The 19,709-nt window shown below is 55.0% G+C and overlaps 4 protein-coding genes across 5 annotated transcripts; 2 read left to right on the top strand and 2 right to left on the bottom strand.

The window, feature by feature from the left end:
• Positions 1-45: 45 nt before the first annotated feature.
• Positions 46-4,003, bottom strand: gcc1 (GRIP and coiled-coil domain containing 1). 2 transcript variants are annotated; one of them, XM_072377697.1, is made up of 4 exons: positions 3,759-4,003; positions 3,051-3,462; positions 2,335-2,982; positions 46-1,381 (listed from the first exon to the last, which is right to left on the bottom strand). In XM_072377697.1, exons 2-4 carry the CDS (start codon positions 3,396-3,398, stop codon positions 122-124), a joined length of 2,256 nt encoding a protein of 751 aa, XP_072233798.1. In that variant the 5' UTR covers positions 3,399-3,462; positions 3,759-4,003; the 3' UTR covers positions 46-121. The 2 variants fall into 2 exon arrangements, with proteins under 2 accessions (XP_072233798.1, XP_072233799.1); XM_072377698.1 differs by lacking the exon at positions 3,759-4,003 and adding an exon at positions 3,639-3,729.
• Positions 4,004-4,912: 909 nt separating this feature from the next.
• LOC140283059 (ADP-ribosylation factor 4) lies at positions 4,913-16,242 on the top strand. Its single transcript, XM_072377701.1, has 6 exons — positions 4,913-5,155; positions 5,750-5,830; positions 6,791-6,900; positions 15,344-15,415; positions 15,498-15,623; positions 15,756-16,242. Exons 1-6 carry the CDS (start codon positions 5,089-5,091, stop codon positions 15,840-15,842), a joined length of 543 nt encoding a protein of 180 aa, XP_072233802.1. The 5' UTR covers positions 4,913-5,088; the 3' UTR covers positions 15,843-16,242.
• Positions 16,243-16,403: 161 nt separating this feature from the next.
• lamtor4 (late endosomal/lysosomal adaptor, MAPK and MTOR activator 4) lies at positions 16,404-17,343 on the bottom strand. Its single transcript, XM_072377643.1, has 4 exons — positions 17,216-17,343; positions 17,016-17,099; positions 16,693-16,810; positions 16,404-16,619 (listed from the first exon to the last, which is right to left on the bottom strand). Exons 1-4 carry the CDS (start codon positions 17,216-17,218, stop codon positions 16,522-16,524), a joined length of 303 nt encoding a protein of 100 aa, XP_072233744.1. The 5' UTR covers positions 17,219-17,343; the 3' UTR covers positions 16,404-16,521.
• A 335-nt stretch (positions 17,344-17,678) lies between these two features.
• On the top strand, positions 17,679-19,317 carry atp6v1f (ATPase H+ transporting V1 subunit F). The gene is made up of 2 exons (XM_072377642.1): positions 17,679-17,919; positions 18,866-19,317. The coding sequence occupies exons 1-2, from the start codon at positions 17,762-17,764 to the stop codon at positions 19,065-19,067; spliced, it is 360 nt and encodes a 119-aa protein (XP_072233743.1). The 5' UTR covers positions 17,679-17,761; the 3' UTR covers positions 19,068-19,317.
• The last annotated feature ends 392 nt before the right edge of the window (positions 19,318-19,709 follow it).

Genomic DNA, 19,709 nt, shown 5'->3' with positions numbered 1-19,709 from the left:
CTGATATTAACTGACAAAAGCATCAATAACGTGTCAAACTTTATTTAAAGTTCATAAACATCCTTTAATGCACAGAAGAAGAGTCCTCGCAGTGGCTCCCACGCATCACTTCCTGTTTGTCTCACCTGCGGCCGGGGCCCCACCAGGCGGGCCCCTGGAGCCTCATGACATCGTGCTTCTCCTGCGGACTGAAGTGTAAGATGGTCAAGATTGCGCCGAGCGTCTGCTTCCTGCCGCTGGCGTCCTGCAGCGTCAGGAACTTGTAGATGACGTTCTTCAGGTACTCCATGTTGGCGCCCTCTCGGCTCTGGTCCCGGATCAGCTTGTCGAGCCGGGCCCGCAGCTCCGCCGCCTCCTCGTCGTGCCGCTCGGCGTTGGCGAGCAGCTTGGCCTGCAGCTGGTGCAGGTCCTCCTCCAGCCGGTGCTTCTGGCGCCGCAGGCCGCCCACCTCCACCTCCTTGCGTGCGAGCTGCTCGGCGTACAGCAGGAGCGTGGACTCGGTGGGCGTGGCCTGCCGCAGGGCCTGGCTGATGGCGTCGGCCTCGCCATCTGAGCCGGCGTCCTGCACGCTGTCGGACGGCGGGTCGTTGAAGTCGCGGCTGCAGCTGAGCACGGCGGCCCGCAGCCGCTCCAGCTCCTGGTCCTTCTCATCCAGCAGCGCCATGGTCCGCTCCCGCTGCTTATGAAGCTCCGCCTCCAGGCGCAGCAGCTCGTCGCGGTGCTGCGCCTCCAGCCGCTCCAGCTCCTGGCGCTGGGCGTGCTGCAGCGCCGCCGCCTGCTGCTGGCGCTCCTCCAGCTGCTGGCGGGTCCGTGCCTCGGCCTCGTCGCTCTGGATCCTCAGGTTGATGTACTTCTCGCGCAGCTCGGACAGCTGGTCACGGACCTCCTCCAGCTCCTTGGCTTGGCAGCCATCTTTGGCGTTTTTGTTCTTCAGCACCACCTGCGCTCGCAGCTTGTAGCGCTCAAACTCCTCCTTCACCTGCCGCAGCTCCTGCTGGAACACCGTAACCTTGTCCTCGCCCGGCTCCGCCTCCGGCTCGCCGATGTCCCGGATGTTCTGGTCCGGGTTCCTCTGAGCCGCCAGCAGCAGCTTCTTCACGGTCTGCAGCTTGTCCTTCAGCGCCGCCACGTCCAGCTGCGACTCATCCAGGCCGAGGCTGCCGGCCGACCTGCTGGAGGCGGCGATGGCGAGCGTCTTGTTCTCGGTGTCCAGCTGCAGGACCCGGTCTCGGAGCCTCTGAGCCGTCTGCTGGTCCCGCTGCCGGGCCTTTTCACAGGACCCGAGCAGCTCCGACAGCTCCGAGACGCGCTGCTCCAGACCCGCCACCCGCAGCTCCGCCGCCTCAGCGCGCTCCCGGGTGCGTTCCTCCGCCTCGCAGACCTGCAACACAGAGACAGGCGTGGGTTCGGTTCTGATGGACCCGGATCTCAACCTGCAACACAGAGACAGGCGTGGGTTTGGTTCTGATGGACCCGGATCTCAACCTGCAACACAGAGACAGGCGTGGGTTTGGTTCTGATGGACCCGGAGCTCAACCTGCAACACAGAGACAGGCGTGGGTTTGGTTCTGATGGACCCGGATCTCAACCTGCAACACAGAGACAGGCGTGGGTTTGGTTCTGATGGACCCGGATCTGATTACACCTGCAACACAGAGACAGGCGTGAGTTTGGTTCTGATGGACCCGGATCTGAGCTCAACCTGCAACACAGAGACAGGCGTGGGTTTGGTTCTGATGGACCCGGATCTCAACCTGCAACACAGAGACAGGCGTGGGTTTGGTTCTGATGGACCCGGATCTCAACCTGCAACACAGAGACAGGCGTGGGTTCGGTTCTGATGGACCCGGATCTGATTACACCTGCAACACAGAGACAGGCGTGGGTTTGGTTCTGATGGACCCGGATCTGAGCTCAACCTGCAACACAGAGACAGGCGTGGGTTTGGTTCTGATGGACCCGGATCTGATTACACCTGCAACACAGAGACAGGCGTGGGTTCGGTTCTGATGGACCCGGATCTGAGCTCAACCTGCAACACAGAGACAGGCGTGGGTTTGGTTCTGATGGACCCGGATCTCAACCTGCAACACAGAGACAGGCGTGGGTTTGGTTCTGATGGACCCGGAGCTGATTACACCTGCAACACAGAGACAGGCGTGGGTTCGGTTCTGATGGACCCGGATCTCAACCTGCAACACAGAGACAGGCGTGGGTTTGGTTCTGATGGACCCGGAGCTGCTTTGGTTGGACCGGCTCTGGCTCTGGTCTTTGGTCCCGGCCTGTTAAAGTGGGTTAAACCTGCTGTTGGTGCGGTTCTGGTTCTGCTCTCACCTTCCGGGTTTCGGTGTGGATCTGGCGCTGAAAGTGGTTCTTCAGCTCCTGCAGCTCCTGCTGCAGGTCGCCCACCCGGGGGTCCGCCTTCCTCTGGTCCTCCTGGGCGGCCTGCAGCCTCCGCCGCAGCTCATCCCGCTCCTCCCTCACCTGGCTCAGGTGGGCCTCAGACTCCGCCCCCCGGTCCACGGCCTGTGAGGTGGCGAGGATGGCGGCGGCGGCGTCCTGCAGGCGCAGCTCGGCGTCCTGCCGCAGGTCTCGCTCCTGCTGCAGGATCCTCTGCAGCTCCCGCAGCTGCTGGGCGTGGTCGCCCTGCTCCTGCTCGCGCTCGTGCTGCTGCGTGATGATGCGAGCGCGGCTCTCCGCCACCTGCTGCTGGAAAGCACGCAGCTCCGCCTCCTGCTGCGTCGCCACGGCGTCCAGCCGCTCCTGCAGCTCCTCCATTTCCTGCTTCAGCTGACGCTTGTCGGCCTGAAAACTCGCCTCCATCCGCGACTTCTCCTGCGTCACCGTGGTCAGGGCGGTGGTGAGCGTGCTCAGCTGGCTCTTTAACTGGGCGACACGGCGGTCCAGCTCTGTCCCGGGGGGAGGCGTGGCCTGCAGGTGCTCCGCCTCCACGATGCTGCCTTCACTGGCGGGCTCTGCGCTCTGCGGAAACAAACGCCACGTTAAACACGGTCACGCGACCTCTGACTCTCTCTGACGCCTCAACCTACCGTGGAGCTCGACCTCTGACCCGGTTCTCCCTGCTCCTCCTCGCTCTGGTCCACGGACGCCGCCGTGTCCACGCTGTCCTCGCTGTGCAGCGAGCAGCCGTCCTCCGGGAGCTCCAGGCCCGCGGCGGCGTCCCGGCACTGCTGCTTCAGATCTACATCCTGGGTCACGCTCAGAACCTTCAGACTGGCCTCCAGAGCCTCCTTCTCCTTCAGGAGACTCTTGTAGGCCCGGACCACGTCCTTGAAGCGGGTCTGGTACTGGACCAGCTGCTTCTTCTGGGCCTCGATGGTGTCCAGCAGCTCCTTCCGGCCGGGACCGCCTCCGAAACTCATCCCGAACTTGTCCATCTCTCTGCCGGTCCAGCTGGGTCAGAGCAGACCGGCGCCCCAATCTGAACCAGCGTCACTGGACCTGAGAGAAACCATCAGTTATTTTTCAGAAACTGCAGATCAGCAGTTTGACTAATCTATAAAATCAGAATGTATTGATCCTCGGAGGATTAAAATGTGGGATTAAAGACAGTTTGTGTCACAAACCAGTTGAACTGGGATTAAATAAAAATATAACGGCTTTATCCTTAGTCTCACCCGGTTTATTCAGCGTATTTCATGTATTAATTCCCCGCCTGACTAACAGAACTTGCCGCTGAACACATTCATCCCATCCAGTCCGACTGTAAACTTTAGCCGGTTTGTTCCGGTTCTTACCGGAAAATCCGCCGTTTCACGCCCAGTTAAGCTCTTCACGCGCTGACATCTAACGCGCAACTAAACAATCCAAAAATATGTCGACAGCAAACCAATCAATAACAAATCTAACGATAGAAATCCTGGAATTATTAAACAGAACCCCGGATTCCGTTGTCAACAGTCTCCATGTTCCTCCGTACCGGAAGTGGACGAGCAGGAGGGGGCGGGACTTAAATGGTGTGTTCGCGGATATCGGGAAATTACCCACTCCAACAAGCAAAGCGCCTGTTTTCTGGCTATTTTATTACTTTTCACCGTCTGAGGAAGAATAAGCTAAAATGACACCACCTTGTCATCGTCCTCAAGGTCAAACGTTCAGAAACGCTATTTGCATACAAAGCATCCTGCTTTCTGTTACTCTTTATTAATTTACTCTTTATTAACAATTATCCCTGTTACTGTTTATTTTTCCTCATGTGACTTTTCACAACCAACCAGTAGCTGAGGAGTGTCCTGCCACCTGGAGTTCGCCCTGTTGCTTCTGTAGTGTCTGTCAGAACCCGACACAAGCAGATTTATTCCTCATCTCCTCCCAGTTTCTGTAGAAATGTTGGTGCAACACATTTTTATTCAACACATGAAACTATCTGCTGTACACAACCCTGAGAAGGAGAGACAACAAGCCAGAAACAAACAACATCCCGGGAGGAGATCAGACTCTGTGAAAGAAGCTAAATCACTGAGGAATTCACCAATTCTTCTGTTTTCATAAGATATTTCTGATGAGACTTTTGCATGTAAAAAACAAGGTAACTCTTCTATAAACTAAAAATAAAGATGTAGAACTGCACAGTTAAATGGATCCAGGTCCATCTTTAAAACTTTGTCAGGTGCACCCAGGACCCAGGACTACTACAGCCGTATAGCTCAGATGTATATCATTCAACTTGGCCTCCTAATTACAGTCAAATGGGTGTCTGAACAGGTCTCTTTACTGATTATAATGAAACTGTGAAGATTTCTGAGAATAAACTTTTATTTTGTTTTCAAATGCACGGTGATTGCATACATTTGCATCTGTTGAAAGCCACATCTTCACCCTTTTCTGCGGACCTCAAAGGCAGCATTGTCATCTGAGCTGTTTATAAAGTTGTTTCAAAGCAGTGACGTCAATTATTCCGCGTTGGCCTGAACGTGGCACCGAGGAGGAGCTGCGCCCTCAGTCCGCTCGTCTTCGACTGCCCTGCGCCCGTTCCGCGGCTCTGACAGCAGCTTCTCCGGACTACACGGGTCTCAGCCCCCGCCGCCAGCTTCTACTCCCCCGCCGCCCCGCCGGGACTCCGTGAACATGGGTCTGACCATCTCGTCTCTGTTCTCCAGGCTGTTCGGGAAGAAGCAGATGAGGATACTGATGGGTGAGCGCCGCGGCTAGGCTAACTAGCTCCGAACCGCCCGATAAGGCACAGGCGGACGGCTGAAAACTCGCTCCGCCGCCTGAATGCTGTGTTAGCAGGACCGAGTTATTCTGTTTTGAGTCACGACGTCTTGACCGGTCAAAGTTGGACCGCTTTTGAGAGAAAATACTAAAGACACAGAAGCTAAAGAGGCTGCCTGCTAGATGCTATCAGTCAGCTAACGGAAAGAGCCAGTTAAAGCTGTCAGGAGCAGTTAGTCTGTTTACATTCACCTCAGTTATGTGGATATTTTATTGTTTTTAACTATCAGAATATAGTTTACACTGAGTTTATCACCGGAAACTGGTTTATATTCAGTTTCCAGTTTCCTCTGGGTCTAAATCCAGCTGTTTTCTGTGCATAAATCCAGCTGTTTTCTGTGTTTAAATCCAGCTGTTTTCTGTGCATAAATCCAGCTGTTTTCTGTGCATAAATCCAGCTGTTTTCTGTGTTTAAATCCAGCTGTTTTCTGTGCATAAATCCAGCTGTTTTCTGTGCATAAATCCAGCTGTTTTCTGTGTTTAAATCCAGCTGTGTGTCTCCCTCTTGTTTCAGTTGGTCTGGACGCAGCTGGAAAAACAACAATCCTTTATAAGCTGAAGCTCGGAGAAATCGTCACCACCATTCCAACTATCGGTAAGTAATCATGGACAGGATGTCCAGGGGCTTTCTGTCAGCTGCACAGAGTCACCTCCAGGTGTGTCTTTATTGCAGAGCCACAGGTAACCTGAATCAGCCTGAGGTCAGGAGTCCAGGTAGATTACAGAGGAGCCCTGTCATTGGCTGCTGCTCTTCAGGCACAAGCTCCGTTTGTTCATTTCCAGCAGAAATGACTTAAAGCTGAGTGCAGGAAACCAGCTCAGGTACTCTGAGGTCATGTGATTCATCCCCATGATGTGGGGCGTGTTTCCATGGAGACTGCTGCAGGTTGGAGGGTGCTGAGGTTAAAGTTGTTGTTTATGAGAAGGTTTCCGTTCAGCTGGCTCCACACTGGGATGTTATGTGGGATTTATCTCCCTGTTTGGGTAAGGGTTAACCTAACCCTAACCTAACCCTAACCCCCACGCCAGGGTCAGCTGTCCACCATCATGCAGCCTGTGGTTAAAACTACCTGATCTGAGGTCATTAAGATGAAGCTGTGACTGATATTATTATTATAAGCAGAGCACTTTCATCATTTCACTCTTTTTAATCATTCGTTAAGTGGGTTTCAGTAGATTCTCGTTCTGTAGCTACAGAGGAAGTCACCTGATGGGCAGCTGGTGGTAAATCGTTGGTTTAGACTGAATCCAGTAAAATTCTGAAAACTTTAATGTCTCTGTGGAGATGGATTGGTTCTTTATGTCCTGGAAACAGTGTAGTTACTGAGCTGGAAAACACCTGTTACACCTGCAGAGATGAATGATTGATTGATTGATTGATTGATCCCAAGGGAAATTCGAGCATGAAAGTGGCCTCAGAGTGGAACCCTGAGGAGCCCCAGAGTGTGTTCAGTACTCTGTAAACTACAGGAAGAGGAGAAGAAGACTCACATTTAAACTGCTGGTCTGCACATGCTCAGTAGGCGTTTTGCATGTGACCTGCTGTGTGTTTCAGGTTTTAACGTGGAGACGGTGGAGTACAAGAACATCTGCTTCACAGTGTGGGACGTCGGTGGTCAGGACAAGATCCGGCCTCTGTGGAGACACTACTTCCAGAACACGCAGGTGGGTGAGACTCTGGTGCTGATCCAAGGTCAAACCTTTGTCCATTTCTATAGGACAATCATAGGAGACCCGGCGCCCCGTGTCGTTAAGGGACTTGAGAGGAGACCCGGCGTCCCGTGTCGATAAGAGACTTGATAGGAGACCCGGCGCCCCGTGTCGTTAAGAGACTTGATAGGAGACCCGGCGCCCCGTGTCGTTAAGAGACTTGATAGGAGACCCGGCGCCCCGTGTCGTTAAGAGACTTGAGAGGAGACCCGGCGCCCCGTGTCGTTAAGAGACTTGATAGGAGACCCGGCGCCCCGTGTCGTTAAGAGACTTGATAGGAGACCCGGCGCCCCGTGTCGTTAAGAGACTTGAGAGGAGACCCGGCGTCCCGTGTCGATAAGAGACTTGATAGGAGACCCGGCGCCCCGTGTCGTTAAGGGACTTGATAGGAGACCCGGTTCCCCGTGTCGTTAAGAGACTTGATAGGAGACCCGGCGCCCCGTGTCGATAAGAGACTTGATAGGAGACCCGGCGCCCCGTGTCGTTAAGAGACTTGATAGGAGACCCGGCGCCCCGTGTCGTTAAGAGACTTGAGAGGAGACCCGGCGCCCCGTGTCGTTAAGAGACTCGAAGGAGACCCGGCGTCCCGTGTCGATAGGACACTCGAAGGAGACCCGGCGCCCCGTGTCGATAGGACACTCGAAGGAGACCCGGCGCCCCGTGTCGTTAAGAGACTCGATAGGAGACCCGGCGCCCCGTGTCGTTAAGAGACTCGAAGGAGACCCGGCGCGCCGTGTCGTTAAGAGACTCGAAGGAGACCCGGCGCGCCGTGTCGTTAAGAGACTCGAAGGAGACCCGGCGCGCCGTGTCGTTAAGAGACTCGAAGGAGACCCGGCGCGCCGTGTCGTTAAGAGACTCGAAGGAGACCCGGCGCGCCGTGTCGTTAAGAGACTCGAAGGAGACCCGGCGCCCCGTGTCGTTAAGAGACTTGATGGGAGACCCGGCGTCCCGTGTCGTTAAGAGACTCGAAGGAGACCCGGCGCGCCGTGTCGTTAAGAGACTTGAGAGGAGACCCGGTTCCCCGTGTCGTTAAGAGACTTGATAGGAGACCCGGCGCCCCGTGTCGTTAAGAGACTCGAAGGAGACCCGGTTCCCCGTGTCGTTAAGAGACTTGATAGGAGACCCGGCGTCCCGTGTCGTTAAGAGACTCGAAGGAGACCCGGTTCCCCGTGTCGTTAAGAGACTTGATAGGAGACCCGGCGCCCCGTGTCGTTAAGAGACTCGAAGGAGACCCGGCGCCCCGTGTCGTTAAGAGACTCGAAGGAGACCCGGCGCCCCGTGTCGTTAAGAGACTCGAAGGAGACCCGGCGTCCCGTGTCGATAAGAGACTTGAGAGGAGACCCGGTTCCCCGTGTCGTTAAGAGACTTGATAGGAGACCCGGCGCCCCGTGTCGTTAAGAGACTCGAAGGAGACCCGGCGTCCCGTGTCGATAAGAGACTTGAGAGGAGACCCGGTTCCCCGTGTCGTTAAGAGACTTGATAGGAGACCCGGCGTCCCGTGTCGTTAAGAGACTCGAAGGAGACCCGGTTCCCCGTGTCGTTAAGAGACTCGAAGGAGACCCGGTTCCCCGTGTCGTTAAGAGACTTGATAGGAGACCCGGCGCCCCGTGTCGTTAAGAGACTCGAAGGAGACCCGGTTCCCCGTGTCGTTAAGAGACTTGATAGGAGACCCGGCGCCCCGTGTCGTTAAGAGACTCGAAGGAGACCCGGCGTCCCGTGTCGATAAGAGACTTGAGAGGAGACCCGGTTCCCCGTGTCGTTAAGAGACTTGATAGGAGACCCGGCGTCCCGTGTCGTTAAGAGACTCGAAGGAGACCCGGTTCCCCGTGTCGTTAAGAGACTCGAAGGAGACCCGGTTCCCCGTGTCGTTAAGAGACTCGAAGGAGACCCGGTTCCCCGTGTCGTTAAGAGACTCGAAGGAGACCCGGTTCCCCGTGTCGTTAAGAGACTCGAAGGAGACCCGGTTCCCCGTGTCGTTAAGAGACTTGATAGGAGACCCGGCGCCCCGTGTCGTTAAGAGACTTGATAGGAGACCCGGCGTCCCGTGTCGTTAAGAGACTCGAAGGAGACCCGGTTCCCCGTGTCGTTAAGAGACTTGATAGGAGACCCGGCGTCCCGTGTCGTTAAGAGACTCGAAGGAGACCCGGTTCCCCGTGTCGTTAAGAGACTTGATAGGAGACCCGGCGCCCCGTGTCGTTAAGAGACTCGAAGGAGACCCGGCGCCCCGTGTCGTTAAGAGACTCGAAGGAGACCCGGCGTCCCGTGTCGATAAGAGACTTGAGAGGAGACCCGGTTCCCCGTGTCGTTAAGAGACTTGATAGGAGACCCGGCGCCCCGTGTCGTTAAGAGACTCGAAGGAGACCCGGTTCCCCGTGTCGTTAAGAGACTTGATAGGAGACCCGGCGTCCCGTGTCGTTAAGAGACTCGAAGGAGACCCGGTTCCCCGTGTCGTTAAGAGACTTGATAGGAGACCCGGCGCCCCGTGTCGTTAAGAGACTCGAAGGAGACCCGGCGTCCCGTGTCGATAAGAGACTTGAGAGGAGACCCGGTTCCCCGTGTCGTTAAGAGACTTGATAGGAGACCCGGCGTCCCGTGTCGTTAAGAGACTCGAAGGAGACCCGGTTCCCCGTGTCGTTAAGAGACTTGATAGGAGACCCGGCGCCCCGTGTCGTTAAGAGACTTGATAGGAGACCCGGCGCCCCGTGTCGTTAAGAGACTTGATAGGAGACCCGGCGCCCCGTGTCGTTAAGAGACTTGAGAGGAGACCCGGTTCCCCGTGTCGTTAAGAGACTTGATAGGAGACCCGTCGCCCCGTGTCGTTAAGAGACTCGAAGGAGACCCGGCGCCCCGTGTCGTTAAGAGACTTGAGAGGAGACCCGGTTCCCCGTGTCGTTAAGAGACTTGATAGGAGACCCGGCGCCCAGTGTCGTTAAGAGACTTGATAGGAGACCCGGCGCCCCGTGTCGTTAAGAGACTTGATAGGAGACCCGGCGCCCCGTGTCGTTAAGAGACTTGATAGGAGACCCGGCGCCCCGTGTCGTTAAGAGACTCGAAGGAGACCCGGCGTCCCGTGTCGTTAAGAGACTCGAAGGAGACCCGGCTGCCAGTGTCGTTAAGAGACTTGATAGGAGACCCGGCGCCCCGTGTCGTTAAGAGACTCGAAGGAGACCCGGCGTCCCGTGTCCTTAAGAGACTTGAGAGGAGACCCGGCTCCCCGTGTCGTTAAGAGACTTGAGAGGAGACCCGGCGCCCCGTGTCGTTAAGAGACTTGAGAGGAGACCCGGCGCGCCGTGTCGATAAGAGACTTGAGAGGAGACCCGGCCTCCCGTGTCGATAAGAGACTTGATAGGAGACCCGGCGCGCCGTGTCGATAAGAGACTTGAGAGGAGACCCGGCGTCCCGTGTCGATAAGAGACTTGATAGGAGACCCGGCTCCCAGTGTCGTTAAGAGACTTGATAGGAGACCCGGCTCCCAGTGTCGTTAAGAGACTTGATAGGAGACCCGGCGCCCCGTGTCGTTAAGAGACTCGAAGGAGACCCGGCGTCCCGTGTCCTTAAGAGACTTGAGAGGAGACCCGGCTCCCAGTGTCGTTAAGAGACTTGATAGGAGACCCGGCGCCCCGTGTCGTTAAGAGACTCGAAGGAGACCCGGCGTCCCGTGTCCTTAAGAGACTTGAGAGGAGACCCGGCTCCCAGTGTCGTTAAGAGACTTGAGAGGAGACCCGGCGCCCCGTGTCGTTAAGAGACTCGAAGGAGACCCGGCGCCCCGTGTCGTTAAGAGACTCGAAGGAGACCCGGCGTCCCGTGTCCTTAAGAGACTTGAGAGGAGACCCGGCTCCCAGTGTCGTTAAGAGACTTGAGAGGAGACCCGGCGCCCCGTGTCGTTAAGAGACTCGAAGGAGACCCGGCGCCCCGTGTCGTTAAGAGACTCGAAGGAGACCCGGCGCCCCGTGTCGTTAAGAGACTCGAAGGAGACCCGGCGCCCCGTGTCGTTAAGAGACTTGAGAGGAGACCCGGCTCCCAGTGTCGTTAAGAGACTTGAGAGGAGACCCGGCGTCCCGTGTCGATAAGAGACTTGATAGGAGACCCGGCGCCCCGTGTCGTTAAGAGACTTGAGAGGAGACCCGGCGCCCCGTGTCGTTAAGAGACTTGATAGGAGACCCGGCGCCCCGTGTCGTTAAGAGACTTGATAGGAGACCCGGCGCCCCGTGTCGTTAAGAGACTTGATAGGAGACCCGGCGCCCCGTGTCGTTAAGAGACTTGATAGGAGACCCGGCGCCCCGTGTCGTTAAGAGACTTGATAGGAGACCCGGCGCCCCGTGTCGTTAAGAGACTTGATAGGAGACCCGGCGCCCCGTGTCGTTAAGAGACTTGATAGGAGACCCGGCGCCCCGTGTCGTTAAGAGACTTGAGAGGAGACCCGGCGTCCCGTGTCCTTAAGAGACTCGAAGGAGACCCGGCGTCCCGTGTCCTTAAGAGACTTGATAGGAGACCCGGCGCCCCGTGTCGTTAAGAGACTTGATAGGAGACCCGGCGCCCCGTGTCGTTAAGAGACTCGAAGGAGACCCGGCGCCCCGTGTCGTTAAGAGACTCGAAGGAGACCCGGCGTCCCGTGTCCTTAAGAGACTTGATAGGAGACCCGGCGCCCCGTGTCGTTAAGAGACTTGATAGGAGACCCGGCGCCCCGTGTCGTTAAGAGACTCGAAGGAGACCCGGCGTCCCGTGTCCTTAAGAGACTTGAGAGGAGACCCGGTTCCCCGTGTCGTTAAGAGACTTGATAGGAGACCCGGCGCCCCGTGTCGTTAAGAGACTCGAAGGAGACCCGGCGTCCCGTGTCGTTAAGAGACTTGATAGGAGACCCGGCGCCCCGTGTCGTTAAGAGACTCGAAGGAGACCCGGCTCCCAGTGTCGTTAAGAGACTTGAGAGGAGACCCGGCGCCCCGTGTCGATAAGAGACTTGATAGGAGACCCGGCTCCCAGTGTCGTTAAGAGACTTGAGAGGAGACCCGGCGCCCCGTGTCGATAAGAGACTTGAGAGGAGACCCGGCGTCCCGTGTCGATAAGAGACTTGAGAGGAGACCCGGCGCCCCGTGTCGTTAAGAGACTCGATAGGAGACCCGGCGCCCCGTGTCGATAAGAGACTCGATAGGAGACCCGGCGCCCCGTGTCGATAAGAGACTCGATAGGAGACCCGGCGCCCCGTGTCGATAAGAGACTCGATAGGAGACCCGGCGCCCCGTGTCGATAAGAGACTCGATAGGAGACCCGGCGCCCCGTGTCGATAAGAGACTCGATAGGAGACCCGGCGCCCCGTGTCGTTAAGGGACTTGATAGGAGACCCGGCGTCCCGTGTCGTTAAGAGACTTGATAGGACACCCGGCGTCCCGTGTTGATAGGACACTCGAAGGAGACCCGGCGCCCCGTGTCGCTAAGAGACTTGATAGGAGACCCGGCTCCCAGTGTCGTTAAGGGACTTGATAGGAGACCCGGCGCCCCGTGTCGTTAAGAGACTTGATAGGAGACCCGGCGTCCCGTGTTGATAGGACACTCGAAGGAGACCCGGCGCCCCGTGTCGCTAAGAGACTTGATAGGAGACCCGGCGCCCCGTGTCGTTAAGAGACTCGATAGGAGACCCGGTTCCCCGTGTCGTTAAGAGACTCGATAGGAGACCCGGCGCCCCGTGTCGATAAGAGACTTGATAGGAGACCCGGCGCCCCGTGTCGTTAAGAGACTCGATGGGAGACCCGGCGCCCCGTGTCGTTAAGAGACTCGATGGGAGACCCGGCGCCCCGTGTCGTTAAGAGACTCGATGGGAGACCCGGCGCCCCGTGTCGATAAGAGACTTGATAGGAGACCTGGCGCCCCGTGTCGATAAGAGACTTGATAGGAGACCCGGCGCCCCGTGTCGATAAGAGACTCGATAGGAGACCCGGCGCCCCGTGTCGATAAGAGACTCGATAGGAGACCCGGCGCCCCGTGTCGTTAAGAGACTCGATAGGAGACCCGGCGCCCCGTGTCGTTAAGGGACTTGATAGGAGACCCGGCGTCCCGTGTCGTTAAGAGACTTGATAGGAGACCCGGCGTCCCGTGTTGATAGGACACTCGAAGGAGACCCGGCGCCCCGTGTCGCTAAGAGACTTGATAGGAGACCCGGCGCCCCGTGTCGTTAAGAGACTCGATAGGAGACCCGGTTCCCCGTGTCGTTAAGAGACTCGATAGGAGACCCGGCGCCCCGTGTCGATAAGAGACTTGATAGGAGACCCGGCGCCCCGTGTCGTTAAGAGACTCGATGGGAGACCCGGCGCCCCGTGTCGTTAAGAGACTCGATGGGAGACCCGGCGCCCCGTGTCGTTAAGAGACTCGATGGGAGACCCGGCGCCCCGTGTCGATAAGAGACTTGATAGGAGACCTGGCGCCCCGTGTCGATAAGAGACTTGATAGGAGACCCGGCGCCCCGTGTCGATAAGAGACTCGATAGGAGACCCGGCGCCCCGTGTCGATAAGAGACTCGATAGGAGACCCGGCGCCCCGTGTCGTTAAGAGACTCGATAGGAGACCCGGCGCCCCGTGTCGTTAAGGGACTTGATAGGAGACCCGGCGTCCCGTGTCGTTAAGAGACTTGATAGGACACCCGGTGTCCCGTGTTGATAGGACACTCGAAGGAGACCCGGCGCCCCGTGTCGCTAAGAGACTTGATAGGAGACCCGGCGCCCCGTGTCGTTAAGAGACTTGATAGGAGACCCGGTTCCCCGTGTCGTTAAGAGACTTGATAGGAGACCCTGTTCCCCGTGTCGTTAAGAGACTTGATGGGAGACCCGGCGCCCCGTGTCGCTAAGAGACTTGATGGGAGACCCGGCGCCCCGTGTCGCTAAGAGACTTGATGGGAGACCCGGCGCCCCGTGTCGTTAAGAGACTTGATGGGAGACCCGGCGCCCCGTGTCGCTAAGAGACTTGATGGGAGACCCGGCGCCCCGTGTCGCTAAGAGACTTGATGGGAGACCCGGCGTCCCGTGTCGATAAGAGACTTGATGGGAGACCCGGCGCCCCGTGTCGTTAAGACACTTGATGGGAGACCCGGCGCCCCGTGTCGTTAAGACACTTGATGGGAGACCCGGCGTCCCGTGTCCTTAAGAGACTTGATGGGTGACCCGGCGTCCCGTGTCGTTAAGAGACTTGATAGGAGACCCGGCGCCCCGTGTCGTTAAGAGACTTGATAGGAGACCCGGCTTTCCGTGTCGTTAAGAGACTTGATGGGAGACCCGGCGCCCCGTGTCGCTAAGAGACTTGATGGGAGACCCGGTTCCCCGTGTCGTTAAGAGACTCGATAGGAGACCCGGTTCCCCGTGTCGTTAAGAGACTTGATAGGAGACCCGGCTTTCCGTGTCGTTAAGAGACTTGATGGGAGACCCGGTTCCCCGTGTCGTTAAGAGACTTGATGGGAGACCCGGTTCCCCGTGTCGTTAAGAGACTTGATGGGAGACCCGGTTCCCCGTGTCGTTAAGAGACTTGATGGGAGACCCGGCGCCCCGTGTCGCTAAGAGACTTGATGGGAGACCCGGCGCCCTGTGTCGCTAAGAGACTTGAGAGGAGACCCGGTTCCCCGTGTCGCTAAGAGACTTGATGGGAGACCCGGTTCCCCGTGTCGTTAAGAGACTTGATGGGAGACCCGGCGCCCCGTGTCGTTAAGAGACTTGAGAGGAGACCCGGTTCCCCGTGTCGTTAAGAGACTTGAGAGGAGACCCGGTTCCCCGTGTCGTTAAGAGACTTGAGAGGAGACCCGGTTCCCCGTGTCCTTAAGAGACTTGAGAGGAGACCCGGTTCCCCGTGTCGTTAAGAGACTCGATAGGAGACCCGGCGCCCCGTGTCGTTAAGAGACTCGATAGGAGACCCGGCGCCCCGTGTCCTTAAGAGACTTGATAGGAGACCCGGCGCCCCGTGTCGCTAAGAGACTTGATGGGAGACCCGGCGTCCCGTGTCGTTAAGAGACTCGATAGGAGACCCGGCGCCCCGTGTCGTTAAGAGACTCGATAGGAGACCCGGCGCCCCGTGTCCTTAAGAGACTTGATAGGAGACCCGGCGCCCCGTGTCGCTAAGAGACTTGATAGGAGACCCGGCGCCCCGTGTCGTTAAGAGACTTGAGAGGAGACCCGGTTCCCCGTGTCGTTAAGAGACTTGAGAGGAGACCCGGTTCCCCGTGTCGTTAAGAGACTCGATAGGAGACCCGGTTCCCCGTGTCGTTAAGAGACTCGATAGGAGACCCGGCGCCCCGTGTCGTTAAGAGACTCGATAGGAGACCCGGCGCCCCGTGTCGTTAAGAGACTCGATAGGAGACCCGGCGTCCCTATCGACAGGAGACTTTTGACGGGTCTGAATTGATCAGTGAGTGGTTCCGTTGCAGGGTCTGATCTTCGTGGTGGACAGTAATGACAGAGAGAGAGTTGCTGAGTCAGCAGAGGAACTCTCCAAGATGGTGAGTTACAGTTTGATCTTTTAACAGATCTTAGCTTCATGGATCAGCAGCTCAGTCCAACTGAAATCACATGACTCCTCAGATCCAGGAGGATGAGCTGAAGGAGGCGGTGCTTCTGGTGTTTGCTAACAAACAGGATCTTCCCAACGCCATGGGGGTCAGTGAACTCACCGACAAACTGGGCCTGCACAGCCTGCGCAGCAGAACCGTAAGAACCAATCATCTGTCTGCATGTTTATGATACTTTTATCCCAGGGTGAGGTGAAGAACAGGTGGGGGGTTCCTCTGTGGAGAACTTCTTTATGGAGGACTCAAACGTGTTGTTTGCTTGTTGTTTCAGTGGCACGTCCAGGCCACCTGTGCCACTCAGGGTACCGGCCTGTACGAGGGTCTGGACTGGCTGTCCAATGAGCTGTCGAAACGTTAGACCAGCTGACAGGAAACAGGAAGCAGCAGAGTGATGTCACCGTGTACAAACAGGAGGAGGAGGAGCATTTCACAGGACTATTCCTGGTTTTTTCTTGTTTTTTTTTTAAATTATGTGTCTGTAGGAGGAAATGATGTCATGGACTCGGAGCTCGCCTGGTTTCCCATTGTTTTCTTCTTCTGCAGATGTTTGTTAGATCACTTTGTTTCCTTTTAATTTGCATGTTTTAGCTCCAGGTCATGTGATGGGATGTTGTGGGGGGGAGGGGCGGGGCTTATGGCAGGTGACAGTTTGACTCATTCCACAGAGCCGCACCTGACGGCCTCGTCATTCCTTATTAATGTGAAGAAGAAGAAATGCAGAGACGTTGATGATGCAATAAAGGTTTTTTTTCTTCTCACCCGTGTTTATGTGCTTTCTTATTCTGTTCTGGTGTAAATGCTTTTAATCGGACTGTTCACTGAGGTCTGTGGAGCCTTTAGTCTGAGTTGAACTGGTTCTGATCCAGTTTCAGCTCGTAAACAGATTGATTAAATTATTCCTGATCAATTGATCAGCTGCACTTAAAGTGATGAAGACTACAGAGTTTCAACTTGTTTATTTTACAGAAAGTTTACACAAACAAACAGAAATGACATCATCCACAGGTCCCATCTTCATCGTCCTCTTCATCACGGTTCTACACGCTGATTGGCTCGTGCTGGTTGTTGTGCCGTTTGACCACAAACACCTTCTGACCCGAGACCGTCACCGTGTAGACGAAGTCCTCCAGAACCACTGGGCACACATACAAAGGTGAGACGGTCTTTCAGGTGAGACACACCTGACGTCACAGTGTTTTTACCGTTACCTGACATGCGCTTGAAGGGCGGGTCAGCTGATCCAGGTAACCTGAAGCGGCTGGCTGTTCTGACCATCTGCATCATCACACCTGCCGTGTGTTCATCGTTCTCCAGCTCACCTGCAGACTGCACAGGTGAGGATCAATAACCGATCATTTAGCTCGAATAAAGCTCCAAACACTGCTGCTAAGCTTTAATGAAGCACACCGACCACTCTATTCAGAAAAACACCGTGTGACATCATCAATAATCAGTAATCACTTTGCCCAACACGGTCACAGCGTCACCGAACAGGTACACGGTCGGAACGTGACGTCATTTTTCCACTCACAGCCAGAACTCCGTCCTCACTGATGACCAGGTACCCGAGCTGGTCCGGAATCCGCTCCAGACCCGCAGTCAGCGCCGCCGTCGCCTGAAACCACAACAACAGGCTAACTGCTAACAGGCTAATTACGTCCCGTGAACGCCTCAGTGTAATAAATGTTGTGAAAATTTTAAAAAGTCACTCGTTAAACTTTAAAAACTAACCATTTTTCTTCTTCTGTTGCTTCTACAAACTGCGGCTCTGCTGCATTTCCGTCCGTGTGATCCTCACGTGACTGCTGACGCCTTCACGAGCTGTTGTAAAACAGAGGCACCCAGCAGGAGAGTCTTCAGTCTGAGTGTGCGTGTGGGCGCGCTGCTTGTTCGGAGCATATATGGTTTGGAGCTAGTTTGTGGGCGGAGTTGCACGGTCCCCTCCTTCAGGTCGCTGAGCGGCTGCTGGATGAGTGACGCTGTGAAGTTCAGATTTACATACAGCACTTGAATGCATCGTCATTGGTTGCTCAGGCTGAACGTGAAGATTAATTATAAACTCATCAGCAATTTAAAAATAACACCTTAATAGACGAGATCAGCGCGAGCGTTCTGCAGACGGTTAATTTAACGTCAGACATGATGTAAAAATAAGCTCCTCCCACGAGCGGCAGGCGGAAGTGGCAGTCAGCTGATCTGCTCACATGACCGCAAGCCGTCGGTCAGTAAAGCGTCTCTGCTCCGTGACACCGGACTCCAGTCTGTCATCTGTGCGTGATGGCGGGTCGCGGGAAGCTGATCGCCGTTATCGGTGACGAGGACACGTGCACGGGATTCCTGCTCGGCGGGATCGGTGAACTGAACAAGAACCGGAAACCCAACTTCCTGGTGGTGGAGAAGGACACGAGCATCACGGAGATCGAGGAGACGTTCAAGTTAGGCCCATCACATGCGCGCGCGCGCGCACGCACATCACATTATTTAGAAATCTGATTTTTAAGCGACTGTGGTCACGTGTTGTAGATCCGAAACTTGATAAGCAACATGAACGATGACGTCACTGCCGTAGTCTGCAGACCCGAGCGCGTTGTTTTGATGGAAATCTGAATTGTCCGATTTGTTTGGACCCAGCATGTCCTTCTGCTCTGTTACTGTGAGCAGTTCTAATCTCAGACCAGACTCCATTTAGAAATGTCGTGTTTTTAGAAGGACTCATCGGTTCAGGCTGATTGTAAACAGCACGGTGAGAGTCACAGGAATTTATTTCTGTCACTTCTCTGCTCCGCCAAACGCCATCAAAGAACAAAGCTTTTCAGTAGTCCTTCATGGCTGGTGCAGCTTTAGTGCTGATCAGTTTTACACCACCGTGTGCCTTTTAATCATTAGAAGCTAATGGTGATTTGGGTAAAACTTCAAGGCACTTTGGTGCTGTGTTAGTATGAAATTACTTGAAGATTTTCTTATTGTTGCACCTCATTGATTAACATGAGGACCACCAGGTCTGTGAACATGAACTCATCGTCTGCAGACAGTAGCACTGCAGGTGTGAAGATCTACTGACCTCTTTGATAACCATAACCCTGTCATTACATGACTATATAACACAAATACACTCTTTTCTTTAAGAATTGAGGTAATCTAAATAATGTTTGTGTAATTTAAAGATGTTTTCTGGTCTCATTTATACGAAACACACTTTGTTCACGGGATTGAGCCGTAGTCAGTTGTTCAGTTTTGTTCTTCAGCAGTTCTGGTTCTGGTTCCTGCGCTCTTTTTAATTCAAACTTGATTTAGACACGATTCACGTTCTGATAATTCGTCATGAACTGAACCAGCATAAATATTAGCCTGAAGTCTGGCTGAACCTCTTCCTCTCCTCAGGAGCTTCTTGGCACGAAATGACATCGGCATCATCCTGATCAACCAGTTCATCGCTGAGATGATCCGCCACGCCATCGACGCACATATGCAGTCGATCCCGGCTGTGCTGGAGATCCCGTCCAAAGAGCATCCCTACGACGCGTCCAAGGACTCCATCCTGCGCCGCGCCAAGGGCATGTTCTCTGCCGAGGACTTCCGTTAGAGCTCCTCCCACCTCCCAGATGCTTTGGTCTGCTGTCCATCCTCCTGCATGACGTCTCCCCTCAAAAACCAGCAGCTGGTCTCCAGGAAGTGACGGCTCAGCGGTCATGTGATTGATTCCCATTGTGCTGTTTTCAGGTCGATGTTTTCCTTCCTCTCACATCAAACCTGCTGTTGTTGCCCAGAGTTTGTTCCAGATGTGTTAACTTATAAGAGATGTTGGATGAAATAAAAATGTTCCTGGTTGTGAAGTTCTGTGGTTTTCTTAGTCTAAAGGGAGGCTGAGTTCTCCTAAATGAGTCAGTAAGACAGGAGGAAACCAGCTTCTAAATTAAACCCTAACCCAGCTTGGCTGGAATACAGGAAATGGAAATAAGATAAATGTGAGCTAAAGACAGAAAGCAGAAGCAATAAAAAGATTAAAAATGAATAAACTCACCTAGACGAACAGATTAAATCTTTTTCCTTCTTGAACTTCAGAGAAATGGAAAACGGGTTCACGCCTTTAAGCAGAGATGAACGCCTCAAAGCTACAATAAAGCACAAGTTGTGCCTTTAAGAGGTCATCTTGTTTTGCACCGTCCATTTATTCTGACTGACGTGTTTGGGAGCCGTTTCCATAGCAACGCAAACATCGCGTCAG

Source organism: Leuresthes tenuis, unplaced genomic scaffold, assembly GCF_036924035.1.
Source record: "Leuresthes tenuis unplaced genomic scaffold, fLeuTen1.0.hap1 SCAF_23, whole genome shotgun sequence".
NCBI lineage: Eukaryota > Metazoa > Chordata > Actinopteri > Atheriniformes > Atherinopsidae > Leuresthes > Leuresthes tenuis.
This window is presented reverse-complemented; position numbering and strand designations above follow the sequence as displayed.